At 32.7% G+C, this 22,568-nt stretch overlaps 1 protein-coding gene across 5 annotated transcripts; it reads left to right on the top strand.

Annotated features, from left to right (window-relative positions):
• Positions 1-16,550: 16,550 nt before the first annotated feature.
• On the top strand, positions 16,551-22,568 carry LOC114396382 (probable WRKY transcription factor 20). Of its 5 annotated transcripts, none has more exons than XM_028358314.1 (6): positions 16,551-17,105; positions 18,497-18,673; positions 19,037-19,586; positions 19,686-19,851; positions 19,934-20,092; positions 21,586-22,568. In XM_028358314.1, exons 1-6 carry the CDS (start codon positions 16,905-16,907, stop codon positions 22,064-22,066), a joined length of 1,734 nt encoding a protein of 577 aa, XP_028214115.1. In that variant the 5' UTR covers positions 16,551-16,904; the 3' UTR covers positions 22,067-22,568. The 5 variants fall into 5 exon arrangements, with proteins under 5 accessions (XP_028214115.1, XP_028214116.1, XP_028214118.1 ...); XM_028358315.1 differs by having other exon boundaries at positions 16,552-17,105; positions 18,497-18,595; XM_028358317.1 differs by lacking the exon at positions 16,551-17,105 and adding an exon at positions 17,565-17,597 and having other exon boundaries at positions 18,497-18,595.

Raw genomic sequence — 22,568 nt, 5'->3', positions numbered from 1 at the left:
TGTAGACGAATGTACTACTAGTGCGGTGTTCTTATCAATTTCAGCACAAATTGTTTGTGTTAGTCCTATGATGAAGCTATAATCATTTGAGGTGCTTCTAACTAGAGGAAGTTACTAGTAGATATATTAAAAGACATGGCTCGAGTTTTACACTACTTAACAAAAGTTAATGTATTGGAGAAACATGTTACTGTTCTACCTATGAAAGGATTTGTGTGTATTACTGCTTCTTGTTGTATAGATTGTGCCTCTCACCTTTCCAAAATGCCCATAACTTTTTTCCTATGATGCCTCAGTAGTGTAACCTGTGAGAGACCTTGTTTTCTTTGTGTGGAAATGCTTATTCCACGTTGATTATTGTGACATATTCTCAGTGTGTTCCACTTAATTTGCTAGTGAGAGCTGAGAACTTCATTCATTCAACAGAAAATAGACAAGTTATCTATGAAAAAAAAATGAATGGCTTACCACCAACTTGTAGTAATTGGGAATGGATTGCTTCACGACATTATAAAGTCACTGCTATTTATGTATTTGACGTGATTAGACATTTCCCTACAATGACCATGACAAGATACTATAAATTATGCATATCTTAAATTATTATATAAACTACTATGCATTTCTTAAGAATGTATTGGGACCGAGTATGCACTCATGGCGACAATCTTCCTTTGCACTCAATATATTGCGGCATACAATTATGAAAGAAAATTAGTTATGACGACTTATCTAAAATGATTCAATCTCTTAATAATGTACTGACATTTTAATGGATCAGATCACATCTAAAACTCATCTTAGATAAAGGAAGAAAGTTGAGTCTTTCCAAAATTTATTATATAAGAAAAGATGGGCCTATATATATTCATCGACAGCATTCTTGAATTATTGAAATTCAGTTTTACCTAACTGGTTGAAGATGATTAAAGTATTATGAAAAAGGTTTAGTATGTTTATAATTAGATTTAAAATTTTAAATATAATTAGTTCATTTGATGGGAGTTTATAGTTTAGTTCACCTAAGTCTAGGTTAGATCATGCTCATAAATTAAAGAAGGTAGGTCAATGCTATTTTTCTTTAAAGTTTATGTAGTTAGAAGAACTAGATTTCAATTCAATCAATTATATCTAACACGCTAATTTTCTTAAGTAAATATAGATTATATTATAGAATAAATTATATTGACGTGTTGTTTCTTTACTTTTATCTTTACACTGATCTTCTTTAATTATTTGAAATATATTACTCTAACATTCCTATATAATTACATCGACATTTTCTGTTATCCAAAAAATATATTACACCATGTATTTCTATAAGAAGAATTGTTCTAAGTTTCAAAATTTGAAATTAAAAACAACTTCAAATTATATTTGATTGATATTATAATATTTTCAAAATTCAGTTCATCTAGAAAAGAAAGATAAGACATGAATCAATATTTAAAATTTAACTCAAATTAAAATTAAATTAAGAAGTAGTATTTAAAAGGAACAAAAAAATATAAATAAAAAAATAATTATTTTGCAAATCATCATTTTATGGGATTTGTTGCTAAAAATATCAGTATTAAACTCGAAACTTTCGGCGGATGACCAACCGGTATGCAACTGATGGTATTTATTCTGGAAAGTCTGCTTTTCGGTGGATTAATGTTGAGCCTCAATTTCAAACTGCAAACGCGGGGAAAACATCATCAACAGACTCATTCAGAATAATATGAAGAAGCTGATTCTTTATATCCGCGGATAGAGGTGTCGCAATTAAATTCCAATGCCACTGATCATTCCCCAAAATGTCTTTAGTGATCAAGTTCATGTCAGCATAGTGAGCATAGTCCACCTTGCTGTACAGAGGTCCCTCATCCAGGAATGAATCATAAAATAACGAAACCTCCCCTTTGTCAATTCTTACTCTATAATCGGGCTTCAAAATCTGCAGAGCATTGACAAATGACAATAGAAGTCCAGGAATAAGAGTCGTCCTTAGATTCAGTGATGTCCATAAGGGGAGTGACACAAATATTTATCACTGAATAATCTGACCCATAATTTATATGGGTCCTTGATAATAGACCAAACCTTTTTTCCAAGCAAAGCCACATTGACTGCCCTTGTTTTCCTGATGATGCCTAGACCACCTCTGAATTTCGGTCTAGTGATATCATCCCATGTGACTCAGTGAGAGTGAGCACCACCCAAATAAAGCTCCTAACAAGGCCATCAATCTTGACACAAATTCCTTTCCTTTCTGTAGTCAGATGTTTTGCATAGAATAAGTAGGAATCGCTGCAAGCACCGAATTTGACAAGAGTGACTCTACCAGCTTGGTTAAGAATAGGGGTGTTACTTGTGAATTCAAATTGATCCAAATTAATCCCAATAGTTTAGGTTGAATCATTTATGTATTTGGATCAAAACCGAACCGAACAAATTAAACTCGTTCTTGTACGGGTTGGACCACGAGTTTAAGATTTATAGATTCGATTAAAACTAAAACGAACCAATTAAAACCGATTAAAATTTTTGAAGTTGTTTGTTTGGCTTTAAATACTGTTAATATTGAAACTCCAGGTATTAGAACTAGAAGTATTGAGACTAGTAGTGTTAGAACTTCTTATGATATTATAATGGTAGCAAATCTGGTTGTAGTAAAGCTTATGGCAAGAGAGTAGTTTATAAGAAATAATTGTGATTCGGACTATTATAATAAATCTAGTTGAAGAATATTTTGTTTTAATTTGTATTAGTCTAATTTAGAATATTATGTTGATGATATTAAATGAATTAATTTTACCACTTTCAGATATTTTGATAATATTGTATTAAATATTTGAATGAATCATGATATAAAATAATAGTTCTAAGAAAAAAATTAAATTTAAATGGGTAACACATTGGCTCGAACCGAACCAAACCTTTCATGAATGAGTTGGGTTGAGTTTCAAAAAAAATTGTGAAAATCGAATCGAACCAAACTGATCAAATTTGATGGATTGGGCCTTGAATTTGGTCAAAATCGATCTGAACCAGCTCACAAACACCCCTAGTTAAGAACTTTGCCTTCCCAACCAGCCAATCTGTGAGTTGTAATGACACGCCTCGTTAATACGATATCACTACTCTAAACCACTTAGAATTTTAATTTTTAAATGAAAACTCTGTGAATTTGGTTATGAAAAATGAGTGTAAATTTTTCACGATATACTTTCACCAAACAATGCACAAATACTTAAATGAATATATATATATATATATATATATATATATATATATATATATATATATATATATATATATATTAACTCAGTACACATCATCCACATGATGAAAAGTAAATTAGTTCATACATATAATTAAATAAGTGATTTACATCCTCAATTCAAAAGAACTATAAAACCAGCAAAAGAGGAGTTGATTAACAATATACAACTCTCTCCCAAAATAATCTCAACGTCATCATGCCGGCTTGGTGGCTCCAACAAAAGAATCTATTTCCATGTAATCTATTGTTGTCCATATGCTCCTACAAATGAAGGTTTGCAATCATCACAGGTACCAACCACACGGTACAAAAATTGCAAGGGTGAGTTTATTACAAAAAAACCCAACAATTATCAAATAACCATAATTAGCAAGAGAAACAATGACAAGTACCATGCTCATACACAATTACCAACCAATACAACATACAGTTAATAAGTATTTATCAACTTTTCCACAATTCCAATCAATCATGCTCGGTATGATGCATGTACTTGACCTCAACTCTTAAATACAATGTGGTACCATTTGTGTGTCCACTCGACACTCTCACTTAGAAAAACTAGACAACAAGTGTTGAGATCACCTTGTCGTGCACAGGCAACTCCCCCCATGGTGATCAGCTTGAGTCTCAAAGGAGTTTCAAACCGAGTGACATGCACCCAGGTACAAGCATTTCCCCTCATGAGAAACTACAAGTACTTAGTGATAAAGTTTATACTATTTCCATGCAAGGTTATCAAAGTCGAGAGTTTACGTAGACTCGTGAGAGTTCCATAGATTCGACTCGTGGACTCAACTCGTAGACTCGTAAGAGTCCACTTCATATAAAATAATAAAATATCTATAAATAACATATCAATTAAACATTTCAACAATATAATAAAGCAAAATAGTAAATCATAAATTTCACAATACTTAAATAACCAAATCTAGTAATGCATCACTACTAAATAATAATTTGCAGATGTTATTAGAGAACAATGGTTTGATGTTATTAGAGGTGAGAATTTTTCAATTTGGAAAATACACACTAAATGAAGATATGTTGAACACTAAACAAACAAAAAACAACCCAAAATGACTTACGTTGTGATCTAATTTTTTTAAATATTGACTCGTTGAATCGGTGGTAAACTCGAGAGTCTAACGAGTTTACTTAGAGTTTATCGAGTCTATCCAGAGTCTACTAAAAAAAGAGTTTACACATGAGTCAACTCACAGAGAGTAAGTGAACTCGTAAACTCGTAAGAGTTAGCAAGTTAACTCGAGAGTTTGATAACCATGTTTCCATGCAATATGAAGTATGAAACATAGGCACCATCTATGCACTGACCGTGGATAATTAAAGATTCTAAGTCATTTCCCTCCAGAGATGTTTAAAACTTTTTAACCACTCTATTTCCCCCACCAGACATATCCATCATGGCCACTGCACCCCTCATGTACACACACAACATACATTATCTCAATGTCATTATCAACAACATCAACATCATCTCATCTCAATGTCATTATCAACATCAACATTATCTCATCTCAATGACATTATCATCATCAACATCATCTGATCTCAATAACATTACCAATATCAACATCATCTCATTTCAATATTATCATCAATAATAACATCACCTCATGTCACATTATCATCAATAACAACAACATTTTCATATCAATATTATCACCAATAACAACATCATTCTTTATCAATATTATCATCAATAACAACATCACCTCATATAAACATTATTATCGATAAAAACATCATCAGTAATCACATCCCACAAATGCAAACATATAAATGTTTACAAACATCATCATTCTTTATTAGTAATCACTTTCTAGGTCTTCAAACAACATAAATCTAATACAACAACAATCCATAATACCATGAGACTGGTATTTTAGGGAAAAATTCTAAATTAAAGAGGAGAACTATGGTTTACAAAACAAACTCGTATGCCCATTTAAAATTTAATAAGGGAGTAAATAGAAGAACAAATATAAAATTTTGGGCAGAGTCTCTTTTGTAATTAAGATTTTTCCCAAAAATTCCAAATGTTACAACAACAACATCATTCACAATTTCAACCATCAATAACAAATATATCACATCCCATTAGTTAAAAACATAGTTTTTCTTGAAAACCAACATGCAATAGGGACATTCATACATCCCCAAAGTTGGATTCCCTGACCCCCAACTACGTTATCAAAGCGGTAAACTAAAATAAACTTCACTCACCTATCATGAGCTCTCCGTCAGCTCCTTTCTGCGTCACTTAGAGACCTCTCTCGATCACGTTTGTCGGTCCAAACGCAAAGTTCTATATACCAAATCAAAGACAATTTAGTATAGTTTTCAAAATCAAGATTAATAATAACATTTGGGGTCAAATACCCCTTTCAAAATAATAGAGACTAAGGGGTGTTTCGGGTCCTACTACAAGGAGGTGTCATTTTGAAATTTTGATCACACCAATGTGACTGGGGTTCAACAAAGGTCATGAAACAACCTCAATTCATAAAAATGATAACTTTTACAATGTTTCATTTTCAAGGGTTTTTCAAAGAAGTGTAAAAATATCCTATTATGGTACCTAAAACATAAGAGACACTAAGAGAAGTTCAAACCATCTAAGAGAAAGACATACAAGTCAAGATTATCTCAGAGAAACTACGAAAGAAAGTTCTCCACCGAATCCTCGAGGTGGATTTTGGGGATTTCGCTCTAATTAAAGTTTTCTTCTCCGTGCGGTGGTTCAGCGGCAAGCAACAATGACTTATGGTGACCACCAGTGGTCGTGGGTGGTGGAGAAGGATTTTCTAGTGTGTTTTGGGCAGAGTTTTGAGAAAGAGGGGTGTGAAATCGTGTTTTTCACGCTGAAGAACGTATTTATAATCTGTAGATCTTGCTTAAGCGCAATATCTGTCAGGTTGGGATTTGCGTTGAGCGTAACATTTCGTGCTGAGTGCTAATCCTCTTATGCTGAACGCAACATTTTGTGTTGAGCACAGTTCCTCTCAGGTTGGAATTTCACTTGGCGTGCTTCTTGCACTAATCGAGATGTCAAAGAGTGTTATTTTGTAAATCCCAATGGTCAAACTATGTGGGCTTGGGTTAAAAATGTACAATCCAAATCTGATGGTGATCCAATGGTTTAACGAATTCAATACTATAGTTTTACTGGAATAGGTTTACGCTAAACTTAAAATCGCAATTTCAACCTAGGTCTATAAAACTCCATATAACTCGACATCCACATCAAGAAAATCACACATGGCTTGTTCACATAAGACCTCAACTCATCCAAATCAATTAAATAATAAAATAACATAGGAAATACATTAAACATCGATTTACAGTTAGCGAAATTTTAAGGCATTACACGAGTGATATTGTTAATAATATGAGCAAAATCATCTTTCTTCACTCTCCCTGTAAGAAGAGGAAAGCCCAGATATCTTCCCAAATTGGTAGTATGAGCAAATTAAATGATAGATGAAAGTTTGCTCACCTTCCTCCTTGAAATATTCTTTGAAGGCATAATAATAGATTTATGAATATTAATCTTTAACCCAAATGCTTTGCAAAAATGATCCAGCACCTCTTTGACTAACCTCACTTGATTACATTTAGCTTTCACAAATAAGAGGCAATCAACAAAGAATAAATAAGAAATTAATGGATCAGACCTTTAATTTGAATAGGCTGCCATAACCTAGAGTCAACTTTTTGTTGGATTAGAAGGGCCAATTTTTCCATACACATAAAGAACAAATACGGGGACATTGGGTCTCGTTGGCGCAACCCTCTTTGAGGAACAAAACTATTAAGAACAAATTGTTCCATTTGAGATAGTACATAATGGAGGAGATGCAACTCATAATAAGATGGATAATATTAGAAGGGAAGCCAAATCTTGTAAAGTGATAGCAGAAATTCCCAATCAACTCTATCATAAGCTTTTTTCAAAGTCAATTTTAAAAAGCAGATTGTCTGAGTTACGCTTCTTATGCATGTGGTGGACAATCTCTTGAGCTATAATGACATTATCTGATGTTCCTCTATTTGGAATAAAACTGCTCTGGAGAGGACTAATGATGGAATCCAAGTGAGGCATTCTATTGACAAACATCTTTGAGATACCTTTAAACAAGACATTGCACAAGCTGATAGGCCTAAAATCTTCCAGAGAAATTGTATTGTCATTGTTTTGGAATTCAGACAATACGAGTATTAGTTAGAGTCTGAGGTAAGTCACTAGTAATCAAAGCCTTAGCCACCAATTGCCAAATTTTGTCCCTCATAATATCCCAATAAGATCTATAGAAGATTGGTTGGAAGCCATCTAGACCTGGAGCTTTATAAAGGTTCATAGAACTGCTTTTTCACCTCCTCCAATCCCACTGGTCTTAAGAGATCATTATAGAATTCAAGTAATATCTAAGGATGAAGGAAAAACTCTATCAGTTGAAGTGAAAAGATTTTGAAAGAAAGAAAGACCTTCCCTTTGAAGAATATTGGGCTTAGTACACCAAACTCCATCAATGAAGAGATCAATAATGCTATTCTTTTTGTGCCTGATAACCATTTGAGTATGAAAAACTTTAGTATTTTTATTACCAAATTTTATCTAATTTTCTTGGGATTTTTGGAACCAAAGAAACTCTTCCTGAGCAAGAATATCAATATATTCCTTCCGAAGCAATTTTTCCATCCTTATGAGATCATATGTCACTAAAGAGTCAAGTTATTGATGAGCCCCCCTAATCCTTGCCTCCAACTATCTCTTTTTCTTTCTTTTTTGTTGAAAATATTGCCAAACACATTTTTATTAAAAATAATAGAAGACTCTTTGATCCCTTCTAATTTTCTGACAACATCACCTATAGTATTACACCAAGTTTGATGGACCAGAGGATTGTAATCAGGGTGAGACATCCAAGCTTCTTGAAAATGAAAAGAGTTATGCTTTTTACTAGGCAACTTCCAGCAATGAATAAGAAAGGGACTATGATCTGAATTATTAGGAACTAATAACTCTACAAAGACATGAGGAAAAAGAAGACACCAGTAAGAATTAGCCATACTCTTGTCCAACTTTTTGCGGATATGACCTTCATTTTGAATGTTCTTCCTCCAAGTAAAGAATGTCCACTTTGAGTATCAAGATCACTGATGCCACAATCATTAGCAACTTGAGCCAAAAGGAGAGAGCGAGAAACACTAAAATTACCTCCAGTGACCTCAAAAGGATGAAGAATCTTGTTGAAATCTCCCAAGAGAACCCAAGGTCCATCAATACTATTAGACATGCTTGTAAGGTGATTCCAAAGATTGTTTTGAACTGTTGGAGTAGGAGAAGCATAAATAGTCATGCACCATCACTGAACAAACAACTTGTTAATTAAGAGAAAAAGTGATAGCTTGAGGCATGGAATCCACCAAGGTAAAATTGATATCAAATCTGTTTGAGAGGATCCATATCCCTCTACATGACCTCTTGCTTCTTGCTGGGAAAAAAATCATAGAATAATCAAGAGTTTTCCAAACCGCCTTCACTCTGTCAAAAGGAATGTGGGTCTCAAACAAAGAATGAGTGATGGTTTATGGAAATTAACTAACTATTTAACATATCACTTTGTATCACGACCCATGGCACCCGTAATGTCCCATGATATAATAGAAAAATTATGAAAACTATTCATGGATAACAAAAGTGTTAGAAAGGGGGCAAGGCCTTTAAGCTTGCATGTTGTTACTATCTGGGGGAACATCTCCACTTTGAAGGATATGGGCAATGTCAGAACTTGTGGAGGCATGACTGATCTTAACATACATACCTTGATGAAAAGCTTCCTCATTCGAAGGCATTGCATTCTACAAGTGAGAAGGAGCTTGCGGAATAAAAGGATGGTTGCTATCCTTGCTCACTTCCTTATCTTTCGATGATGGGTCCCTAGTAATATTTGTTTTCAAAATATTTTGATTTGAAGATCCTCCAATCATTTAATATGTCTTGATACTGTTTTCAATTAACTTCCACGTAGGAGTCTCGAATATGGACGTTGTTGAGCATCACTGCCTTTTGTTCTTTGCCTTGGTCACATGTCTTGTAGAAGTGGCCTCACTGGTTGCATATATGTTCCTTAGAATCAGGCTGGTCACTTTTATTTGCATGGCCATTTGTAATCTTTTTTCCTCCCTTAATCAAAGATTTTTTTATCTGACCCAAATACTCCATTTTTCTGTTTTTTTTTTATGTCATTATTCTTCTGCAATCTCCTTTTAACAACTAACCAATCACCATGCAACTCATCATTAGACTTTGTACCGACCTCCTCTTGTGCTGTCCCTTTAAAATTATACAGTTTTAATGATTTTTAAAATTAAATATTATCATTAAATATTAATATAATTGTGATGAAGTATTATTTTCATGGGACAATAGAGACAACAGAGAAATCAAATTCCTCAATTATTGTATCCTTTTTATTAGTAATTGTAAATGCTGACTCCACATTGATTGCAGTAGAAGAGCTCTCCACCCCCTTGCTGGAATTCTTATACATGTCTAAATGAGAAGACAGATAGGACACTCCCTACTCAAATGGCCATATATAGCACCCACAATGTGAGCAAATTTTGTGAAGGCCCTCGTACTCAACATGATATCAAAAACCTCTTAACCAAACCTTCCCCACAACTTGTTTGGTCAGATCAACCTCTATACACACTCGAGCCAATCTCCCCCTCCTATCATCTTTCACATTGCTATCCACCTTGGTAGGTCTACCAACAACTATTGTTAGGGCAAGAAGGATGATTTCATCATAATACAACGAATTCAACCATAGGAACCTTATCCAAACCAACGTTTTGTCTATCTTGGCATCTGGAGAAATGAAGTCTTGTGACCAAGTGCACACCATTAAGTAGTGATTGAAGATCGTCCATGTCCCTTTCTTCCATCACCTTCTTCTTATCATCTTCATCGCTGAACTTTAACATGTAATAACCATTCCCAATGTCGAAAATGTCAAAATATGATGACAATTTCCATAGCCTGACAAGCTTCTCCTTCAAAAAATGATACCCTACAGTTTTCCCTAACAATTTGATGAGCAATGTGTCCTCCCAAGGAGCACACAACCCTTCGTAAATAGAATCATCAATGAAAACCATTGGTTTCATTGGATTGCCTCCCTCGTACTTAATCCTTGCCAGTTTTTGCTGAATAAGATCCACATTAGGATGTGGACTAAGAAGTTGTCTCTGACTTACCACCAAATCTCGAAAGGATTTTTGATTTGGTGGACCACCACCACCTCCGTCGTCCGAAGGATCTTTACCTGAGCCTAAACCATTCAAATAATCACTGGAGAAAGAGAAACCCTGAGTCGCTTCCATTTTTTAGATACTTTTTATACATGATAAGATGCGATTAAATGATAGTTTAAAAAAATTATACATTGTCAATGTATTTTAATTAAATTTCAGATAAAATTAATTGTTCAAGAGGTAAAAGAAGTTACATGACTAAATAATACAACAACAATGCCTTATCCCACTAGATGGATCAGCTACATGACTAAATAATAATGAAAATAAATCCTAAAATACATTTGTTGAAAAAATAGAAACTCAATTTCATAATATAGGACTATAACTTTCTATTTTGGTGTATAATGATGACAATGAAATTTGATTTTACAACCTCATGCAAACTAACTTAACTCCTAACAATTAGACAATAACTTTTTACTTTACTATATCTACGACAAATCTCTTACTATAAGAGTTAAATCCAATTTGATCATATATAATTTGGGTTTCAGTATGCTCAAACTTCAAATTATAGTGAGATATAATTTCATATCATATGTTTATTTTGAGTCAGGCTCTCTATCTATCACGTCACGGTTGAATTTACCGCTATGGAATTGCAATATGTAATGCTTTTAGCAGATCACATTTCCTTATAATTTTTTTGGTTACAACATTTCTTTATAATTTGACATCAAATTCCTGCAATAAAAAATCCATTAATATGATAATTTTATTGATCCTATAATTCAGTGCACATAAGCTTTTATAACAAGACAAATTGCGGGTACTTTAGCACATTATGATACATGAGTGATTTTTGCTTTAAGTTAATTAAATAGTAATATAGAGAAGACCGGAGGGAGAATGGAGGCAACTCTGGAGATATATAATAATAATAATAATAATAATAATAATAATAATAATAATAATATACATATGCAATTGCACTGAATGTGACATGTTTTAATATTAGTACAATTAACCAAGGAAGAAAAGAGATACCCTCATAATCTATTAAAAAAATGGTAAAGAATTAGAAAAGAAAGCAAAACTATACTCTAATAACCACTTCTCAAGCCGTTAAAGGCCTTGATTTTCGGTTGTTTTCCTTTATCTTCGCCTAATCATAGGCATAAGTACACCCTTCTTTTTCATTTTCTCTCTCAGGTAATACATAGCTTAGCTTACCCTTTCCTAGACCATGTTTTATTAAAGCCTACAAACCATTATATATGTGGACCAAAAATTATCTTCTTAACCACTTTTTAACAACTTGCTATTTTCTTCCTGATCAATAATAAATAAGTTATTCAAAAGGGTAATGAGGCGTATCTGTTTGAGTAGAAGATTGCAAACGTATATGTCCACAAGCATCACCACCATTATTTTTACTTTTAACTTACATTTATCGGTTGAATTTATATAGAATCACGCACATTATGTTTCCAACTTAAATCCAAGACACACATATTAACTTATTTTTTCCGATTTTTTTTTATGACATGTTCATGGAAACTGACAACAATCCATCATTTATTGTGACCGAAGTAATATCCAAATTTGAAAGGAGGGGTGATCGAGGCCGTACCGAATTAAATAAACATTAAAAATGTAGTATTTAAGGAGTGATCCTAGGTCGTTTCACAACCAGCAATGATCAACCAAATCTTCACAACAGATAGTAATAAAACAGTAACGAATTAGAGGTTGTTTATTTTTGTAAATTAAACAGCGAACAAATTTTAACTAAAAAATATTAGAATTAAAACACGTTGTTTTTCCTTGATTCACAAGCAAGTCTCTTATCCTAGGTTACGAGAATTTATCCTTTATCAGTACAACCACTTCATCCAATCCTAACTTAAATTACTAAGCGAAATTTAACATAATCATTATGTGATTAAGCAACATATACACCAATTAATCATGAACGAAACTATCATTAAACATGAATGTAAATTAAGCGCAGAGACAATTAATCAAGCACTAAGCATGGATGGATTAATAGCAACAAATACAAAGTAATCTATGAAGAGGAAAAACTGATCAGAATTCAATAGTAATAATAAAACCTGAAAGAGAGCTGTACTTGATCCTCAAGAGAAAACAACGTTGGAGACTTAGCCTTCCATTAATTAGTAGAAAACGAAATTGGAGATTGAAGCAGAAAACGAAATTTTATTGCTACGTGAATAGTAAAAATTGGAATTGCAAAACCTAAAATTATTCTTTCTCCCAAAACGAAAAAAGGGCTCCTAAAACTAAAACTTGTGTTGTTATATAGGTTCTCAGCCCCAAAACTTACAAATCTGTTTTAAGTACAAGCTCATTAATAAAATAAGATGTGAACAAGATAAGATAAAATTTGATAAAATAAAATCTAGATGAAATAAAATCTAGATAAGATAAGATAAAATAATATCTAGATGAGATAAAATCTGAATAAGATGAGATTTGGTAAAATAAAATTGTTTGCTCTCTTTTTAAGTCCAAGCTCAATTCCGTATTCAAGCCCAATTCCTTATAATTTTAATCTAATAGGCCCAAATGATAAAACTGCATAATTAATTTAACAATTAAGACTAATCAATAATTAAAATGGTGATAAAAAGAGTTAAAAAATAAGAGAAAATGATGACACACTAAAAAATTACCCCATTTAGACGCAATAAAAATTATAGTCAATGTCCACAGTCGCAACTTCATTGTTTCTTTCTCAACCCCACCAAAAGCCTCCTGAATTACAATAGTGAACTAGTTTTGGTTCAATTCATTTAATCAACTTGTAACTTGGGTCACTTGTTTGTAACACTTATCACACAAGGTAGTGCCGACGATAATATAGCTTGGTTGATTTGATTTGTAGTCTAGACACCATAGTTCAAATAACATAGACAACAAATATATATAAAAAAAAATTATGAACAAACCACCAATCCTTTAAATAATATTTTCTGATCTTCTTAATAGTCCCTGCATGCAGTAATCAAATTATATTAATAATCCTTGAAGTATTTTAATATTCGTTAGTTTAGTGCCTAAATTAATATATTTTACTAAAGTTCAGGGACTGATTTAAAAGATATTTCAATATTTAAAGAATTACTTAACATTATTTTTAATACTTGAAAGATTATATATATATTATTTTTGAAACTATTAAGGAGGAAGAGTAATACTTTAGCGATGAAATTGAGGGTGTTTTATTAAAAAAGAATATAAAATGAATAAATAAATAACAGAGAAAACAATCATGCATTAAGATCTGATTGCTTGAGCTTGACCCTCCTACGCATGGTGATAAATTATTTGAATCTATCCCTTTGTGGAACCAATTTTGGTGTGGCCTTATAACTTCCAACTTGCAGAAAGGGATTTGATTTGCTGTTCTGCACCAATCACTCAAACTCTTTTTTGTGTGGTAAAGAGTAACATAGAGTTGGTGCTTGGCACACCACTTTTCCCTTTCAAATCTTATCTAGCCCCAGAAAATCAGATAATCAAAAGAACAATTTTTTATTTCTCGACAGATATTAAGAAGAGCTAATAACAAGTTAACAACAACAAAACAAAAGAGAAAAGAAAAGATAAAGAATCATTTTGTTATCAAATCTTTGTCCAATAGTGAAACCATTCCTTGACAAAATCATCTACCACATTGCCTTTTTAAAAAGTCTAAAAGTTCAATCCACACAAACCATTTCCCCTTCTCTCTCATATCAAACTATCATTACAAAAGTCCTACATTTTCATATTTAAACTTTTATGATTTTTTTTATCAATTAAGTATGGATAATGTTTTTAAAATATTGTATAGATATAGTTTTCCGCCGCAACTATATCTTTGAACTAAGTATGGACTAATAAGAAATTCATTTTTCTTAAATTAAGTTTTAATTTCTGAAGAAAACTTTATATATCTTCTTGAATAGATTGTTCAACTCAATTTAAATTAATTCTGGTTTAAAATATTTTATTCATTAATATAAGGCATGACTTGTACGAAGCACTAATGAATCACACAATCTTTTTTAAAAAAAAATTTTGGAAAAAAATCTAAATTTCTATTTTCTTTTTAGTTTTATTCGTCTATTTTTGGAAGAAAAATATTTTTTCTATTTATCCGTTCATTTAAAAGTTCAAGCAATATTAATTATCATCATTTTAATTATACTCTAATTTCATAATTCTTAAATACTTCATACACTTACCATAAATGAAAAAATAGTAATAAAAATCATATTAGGAAATTATATATATATATATATATATATATATATATATATATATATATATTAGATAACGTTAGTTATATCTTTTACATGCCTAATATAAACAATAACATTAATTATATTTATCAATTTATGTTCTATCTTCCAAAATAGACAAATAAAAGAGAGACAAAATTTACTTCCATCATTTTTATTTTTACAATAAACTAAATCGTATAATTAATGCACATTAATTTCTACTTTATGCCCTTTTGATACGAAACAATGAGTGTATCTTTGTATCCAAATATATTAGAAATATAGATTATTTTTTAAATATATTAATTGCTAATATATTTTATTACACTCTTAAAAAATATCTTCTAAAATACGAGTAACATCATTAAATATAATTTGCAGTAAAATAAACATCACTAAATATAATTACCACTTGCACCATTTAATTATGAGAAAAAATTATATACTAGGTATAAAATAATTTCACATTATTATATCCGATCACAACCCTACCCTAGTAACTATCATTGATTACAACTTATCGTATATAATAAATTTATTAACTTTTACAAAATTATGTTAACAGTTATATCAATTATAATTTGTAATTAAATAATAAAATAATTTTATATCATTGATGAATGACTATTAAATTCTTTAATTATATGGATATTTTTAAAATAAGATTTAAATTTTGGACATTATTAATTAAAATGAACCAATTTAACAACTTTAATGGATAGATCGAGCTTAGTTAATTATTTTTTTTTAACAGTAAGATACAATAACTAATAAGAATAAATTTTCATTGATTGTAAAAATGCTACACTACCAATATATACTTATTAAACTCTATTATTAAATAAATGATATATGCGCATTGACAATATAAATGTTTTTTTATATTATGGTTAGATCATAAATTGTCATGTATTATAATATGACTTATTATTTATTAATTTTATAATAATTAATTTACTGTGCAAAAACCTTTAAAAGAAAGTAAAATACTAAGATGTTCTCTAAAGATGTTTTTCTATATGCAAAATTAAACTCATGATAAATATTAATTGTTAATTTATTAGTTTTTGTTAATATTATATATTAATGGAATATTATAAACTCTATTGTGAAAAGAAAAACATTACTAATATATTATTTCAAATTGGTAATAAAAAATACTCTTTCAAAAGGTTTTTTTTATTAATTGAAAATCATTAAAACTAACCGAATCACACGTGAGTTTCATTAAATAAAAAATAAGATGCATCAAACTGTGTATCCTTTTCCATGTAGTAATATATTGACTTAATTGTTCTAAAAAAATATATATTGATTTAATTGCAGAAAGAATCACAAGGAATTTTTTTGATAACACGGTACTTTTTATTTTCAATAAAATAATTTAATGCATTTTATCTTAAACTTTTAAGAAATCTATAAATTTTATCCTTTATCCTTTTACTTTTATTAGTATAATTGTATTTTTAAGTCTAACTTTTTTTTTTTACAAATTTTACATATAACTTTTTTTAATTTTTTGGTGATTTTTATTTTTATTTTTTTTACAAACTTTATCTATAACTTTTGTGTTTATTATGAACAAACGGCGAAGGATAAGATTAGTCAAAAACAAAGAAAAATATAGTTAAAAAATGTTATTAAACCTTAATATATTACTAAGAAATATGTTACTATCACAGTTTGTATAACGTAGGGGGTGGAGTTGAGTAGTATACATAGCAGCACACACACGACGAGATTGAAAGAGAGAGAAAGGAAGACAAGAGAGAATGGCAGAGAAAACGTTTAAAATGAAAACCCAATGACCCAACACAGATTCACAATTCAGTTTCAGAGAGAGAGAGAGAGAGAGAGAGAGAGAGAGAGAGAGAGAGAGAGAGATCCACTCTTACAAGTCAACTAAGTCTCACTCTCCACATTCATTTCACACACACCTTCCCCATGAAATGACCCTTTTGCTCTTCCCTCTTTGCCTCCATCTTCTTCTCCTTTGACTCAACAACCCCCCCTCTCTCTCACAGAGAGACACTTTCTCTCTCTACACCGTAATGGACGCCGGCGAAGCCCTCTCTGACGATCCGAATCGGCCCAATTCCGCCGCCGACGCAGCTCCGGCCACCGCCGGAGCAAGGTACAAGCTCATGTCACCGGCCAAGCTCCCGATCTCGCGCTCGCCGTGCGTCACGATTCCGCCGGGGCTCAGTCCGACGTCGTTTCTCGAGTCGCCGGTGCTGCTCTCCAACATGAAGGTTAGTACTTAGTAGTGAATGAATGCCTTAATTTTTTAAATTTCTAGGGCTTCTTATTTTTTGGGGCTAGGTTCAATGTTCGGGATTGATCCGTTAAATTGCTCAGAAAAAGAATAAAGAGAGAAATGGGTAAGCGAATTCGTTGGCAAAATGTGATTTTGTGTTTTTGGTGAATTTTATATCTTCTTTTTGTTTTTTTTTTGTTTTGTTTTTTAGGGTTGAACTTGGTCAAAGGTGTGTTTAAATGTTTTTACATGACCCGAGTGAGTTGAAGTCCACCCAGTGTGAGTGGCGTATAAAAAATGTGTTCTTTTCGGTGTGATTTTGATGTAAATGCCAAGGGCATCCAAATGGGGCATATGGGGCAGTATAATGCTTTGGAAGGAATATATATATATATATATATATATATATTAAATGACGTGATTTAAATATTGATGAATTAAAGATGCTGTTTGTTTCATGGAAAATTCGATGCGAGTGAGTGACAGAGTGAGTATATGTGCTTATTATTTAATCTGGTGGCTAAGTCTAATTTTGTTCTTTTTTGTTGTTTAATTTAATTTTTTGTAATTAGGGTTGGCCCATATTTTGTGTTTGATCTTTTTCACTTTATGGATTTTATTATATGGGTGGTTACTGGTTTGTGTTGGGACTGTGAGATTCTGATTCTTGCTCTTATTGAATTCTGTATTCTTTGCTTTATGCTCAATACGGTGTTGTGTTGGAATATGGCTTTCTCTTAGGATCGCTCAACATTCTCATTTTCTTTTGCGTCAGTGTTGTTTTTTCACATACTGAATCTTCCTTTTGTGTCGATGCTTTCCCTTTTTGTTTTCAACGGTGTTGCATTGCAGGTGTTACAGGAAATTACGTTTCCTTTTCCTTATTTATATGTGTGGAACAAAAAAATAAATGCATTGCCAAGGATTAGTGGATCTATTTTAGTACGGCTTGACATGGGAATAGTATGAGGAATGTCAGAAAGATTGTGGGTCAAGATTTGTTTTTTTATGAAAGTACAAAAATGCATCAAGATGCACTGGTATCATGTTGAATAGACTCTAAATGAACAGCGTGTGATGTTGTTGTGAAGAGAAAATCATGAACTTCGAATTTGCTCAACTGTAATTGGGTCTTTCTGCACAAATAGCTGATAAATCTGCTCATTTTTGCGTATGTACTTTCTGTCTGTTGCTAGTATTCATGGTCCATTGGCTACTGTTTTTTTCTGAAACTTCCTGTTATTTTTTCTTCTTTTTTCATTTTGTTGCTCTGAGAATTTTTTTTTAAGTGTATATGTTTATATATTTGATTTTATGATTGTTCTTTTGCTTCAGCAATTTTTAGAGGGCTGTAGATTATATATTACTTTCTCCTATACCCTGCAGGTGGAACCTTCACCGACTACAGGATCCCTTTCTTTGCTTCATCAAACAGCACATGGTTCCGTGACTTCTGCCGCATCTTCTACATTTCCTGTAACCACTGTATGCTTCAATACCAATACTGTTGATGACAGAAAACCTAGCTTCTTTGAGTTTAAACCACACAATAGATCAAATATGGTAATGAATTACTTGTTGTTACTGCTAGTAAAACTGATGAATATAAACCTTCAAGTAAGGTGGACATATGAACTTGGCTTTGATGGTTTTTTTCCTTAATTATATCTTATCATAACCTGTGTACTATGTCAAAAAGATAGGATAAGTAGTTAAATATATTGCTGTTACTCATCACTTTGTCATTGTCATACCAGACTAAATCAGTCCCTAAGTAATCTTTTCACTTTGGGGCTGGGGGGTTCACAGGGGTTTAAAGTGTTAACTGGAAACAGATTTTGGTTGTCATGTTTCATGCTTTGATTAATGTTGTTTTGAAGATTACTGGTTGCATGGTACTTACTCAATGCTATTCACTTATTTAAGGTTCCCGCAGACTTTGACAACCATGCAAGTGAAAAATCTACTCAAATAGATGGTCAAGGAAAAGCTCAAGCTTTTGATTCATCACCATTAGTAAAAAATGAGTCAGCATCCCCTTCAAATGAATTAAGTCTATCATCACCTGTTCAAATGGATTGCTCAGGAGGTAGTGCCCGTGTTGAAGGTGATTTGGATGAATTGAACCCTAGAAGCAACATAACAACTGGGCTTCAAGCATCACAAGTTGACAATAGAGGTAGTGGACTTTCCGTTGCAGCTGATAGAGTATCTGATGATGGATACAACTGGAGAAAATATGGGCAAAAACATGTTAAAGGAAGTGAATTTCCACGCAGTTATTACAAATGTACACATCCTAATTGTGAAGTCAAGAAACTATTTGAACGCTCTCATGATGGGCAGATCACTGAGATAATTTACAAGGGAACACATGATCATCCTAAACCTCAACCAAACCGCCGTTACTCTGCTGGAACTATTATGTCTGTGCAAGAAGAGAGATCTGATAAAGTTTCTTTGACCAGCCGAGATGGTAATACCTGCTAGATGCTTCTTATTGATTCCATTTTGTTCCTATTTAATGTAAACCAAATAACATGGCTTTCTTTCTCTTCTAATTCTTGAATTGTAGACAATGGATCCTATATGTGTGGCCAGGGGTCTCACCTGGCTGAGCCTGACAGTCAACCAGAGCTATCGCCTGTAGCAACAAATGATGGTGATCTAGATGGTTTGGGGGTTTTGTCAAACCGGAATAATGATGAGGTTGATGATGATGATCCCTTCTCAAAGCGAAGGTTTGACAATTTCTCCCAAAGCTCAAAGTTTCTTTCTGCTGCTTATGTATAGCTGCTGATGATCACAAGTTTTTTTGAGCAGAAAAATGGACCTTGGAATTGCTGACATCACTCCTGTAGTTAAGCCTATCCGGGAGCCACGGGTTGTTGTACAAACTCTGAGTGAGGTTGATATCTTGGATGATGGCTACCGCTGGCGCAAGTATGGGCAGAAGGTGGTGAGAGGCAATCCTAACCCTAGGTATGTCCTCTCATTGACGACTATACAGCATAAGCAAAATTGATGATATCCATTTTAAATTTGAAAAAATGTTCTTTATCTAAGGCTAGTATTACTATGCTCCTATGCTCCCAGAGAAAAATATACCAATGTTAGTATGGTCATGAACTCATGGTTGTAGACTAATAGTAATAAGGCGATTTTGCGAAAAAGTAAAGGCAGTATGATATCCCCTGGTTTGCATAATTGAAGGTTTTATACTAATTAATGATTGTCAAGATTTTAGGATTTATGCATTAATAGAGTTTTTTCCTTCACTGTATGCCATCATGTTTGCCAAATATTGTAGTTGTTTTCTAGGTCATGCTATTGGAAATGAAATATTAGCTGCAGTTTTTTTGTTGTCTGAAAACCTGCATTCCTTATAAGCATGTGCCCCCGTTGCACTTGAGGATTTCCCACTAGTGTTTAGTTCCTTTGCTGACCCAAAACTATGATATACAAACAGAATTTTGACTTAAGAGAACTTTCTGTTTGAACTGAAAGATGCTTGATCTTGTTTACACAAAACTCAATTTGATCATATTTTCGTATTCCACAAGGATTCAAACAATTGGGGTTGCTCCAAAATCATAGATTATAAGCCTGCTGATCTATAAATGTATATCTTGGAAATACTTTGTTAGGTGTAATGTGTTATGCTTCACATTCTCTATTATAACTTGAAAATAATATGCAAGTCTAACTAAGAATCTCATTATTTGCTTAAGGCTTAAAATAAGTGATTCGATGAACATTTTTAATTTTAGATTTTTTTTTTCCTTTAGAGAAAAGCACAAACGGATTCTCAATGGCAAGGAAAATTTATACTTTTCCTGTAATCCCTTGTCATAAGCACCAAGTCAACTAGACTTTTAGAGATGTAGTCTACTGTCAATTTCAATTTTACTTGTGCACTACATGGTTTCCCAGGTTAACATTTCTCAGCAAAACAAGTAGTGATTATCTCTACCCAACGGTCTGGACTTCCAGTTAGTTTTTATTAAGGATTGGTATAGTTGACCCCAATTTTACAATAAGGTCTGTTGTTAATGTTGATATAATTTTCTGAAGCTGTCTAGCACTTCGGAGGAAGTATTTATATATTGAACTATATTATGTTCTGCCAGTTTTGGTGGTGTAACACTTGTCTTAGGAATGACCTGTAAGATTGCAGCTGCAAACTGGGTGCTAGTGCTACTCCTTTTGTGCATCTCAAATCTCATACCTTCTATTTTATGAGAAGAATTAATATGGCTGTCAATACTATAGTGTGTATAATCTTGTGTTTCCACTTTAATGTAATCGTATGTTGGTTTTTTGGGCAAACTTCAAAACATGGAATATAAATGAAATGTGTGTCCTTGGACCTTGATGAGGTTGGCTGGTCTGAGAATTTTTTATATTTGACAACAATGAGGTGCTACATATTTTTAAATAAGCTTGTTTCATATAACACTAACTTTATTATTCAGGAGTTATTACAAATGCACGAACACCGGTTGCCCTGTTAGAAAACATGTGGAGAGGGCATCTCATGATCCAAAAGCTGTGATTACCACATATGAGGGGAAGCACAATCATGATGTTCCAACTGCAAGGAATAGTTGCCATGACATGGCAGGACCAGCAAGTGCAAGTGGACAGACAAGAATTAGGCCCGAAGAAAGTGATACCATCAGCCTTGACCTTGGGATGGGAATTAGCCCAGCTGCTGAAAACACACCAAACAGTCAAGGGAGAATGATGCTTTCTGAATTTGGGGATAGTCAAACTCACACCAGCAATTCCAATTTCAATTTTGTTCATACTACGACAGTGCCGGGGTACTTTGGTGTGCTAAATAACAACTCTAACCCATATGGTTCTAGAGAAAATCCAAGTGATGGTCCATCTTTAAACCATTCTGCTTATCCTTGCCCTCAGAACATAGGGAGAATACTAATGGGTCCTTAAAATTGTTTGTACAACAAAAAACTAAATAAAATGAAATTCTGAGTTCCATTTTGCTTTTTCTTTTTTGGCGGGTAAAGCTTTAAAAGCATAGCTCCTCATTTTCTCTTTGGAAATGCTGATAGTTCTTTTATGTTCATATCCTTATATGATGAGAGCTGCTCTTTAGCAGAATTAGCAGTAGCTGTGCCCCTTCAGGTTGACTCTTAATTCTAATTGCTGTTTGTATAATTATATACAGATTCTTCTGTACAAATATGAAGCTTATACCAAAGTTGCTTCAACAAAAAACCTTGTAAAAGTGTTTGGTGGATTCAACTATTTATAAGTAGTTTCTAGCCTGTTCTCGAACTCTTGGATTTTATTCCATAGGATTACTGTAAATTCATGGTAGCCAGAGTTGCTCAGCCCTTGTTAAAAGGTCATATATACCCCGCATGACTAAAGAAGTTGGTGTTATTTATTGTGTTTGATATTAGTGAAATTCGATGGAAAGCACGAGCTA

Source organism: Glycine soja, chromosome 18 (genome assembly GCF_004193775.1).
Source record: "Glycine soja cultivar W05 chromosome 18, ASM419377v2, whole genome shotgun sequence".
Lineage (NCBI taxonomy): Eukaryota > Viridiplantae > Streptophyta > Magnoliopsida > Fabales > Fabaceae > Glycine > Glycine soja.
Note: the sequence above shows the minus strand (reverse complement) of the source record. Positions and strands in the feature narration are given on the sequence as shown.

Excerpts from the sequence above, each read along its gene's own strand:
- LOC114396382 (XM_028358314.1), top strand. The coding sequence starts at position 16,905 with ATGGACGCCGGCGAAGCCCTCTCTGACGATCCGAATCGGCCCAATTCC. Across the intron at positions 18,674-19,036 it reads CACACAATAGATCAAATATG|GTTCCCGCAGACTTTGACAA; the intron begins GTAATGAATTAC and ends CACTTATTTAAG. Across the intron at positions 19,587-19,685 it reads TTCTTTGACCAGCCGAGATG|ACAATGGATCCTATATGTGT; the intron begins GTAATACCTGCT and ends CTTGAATTGTAG.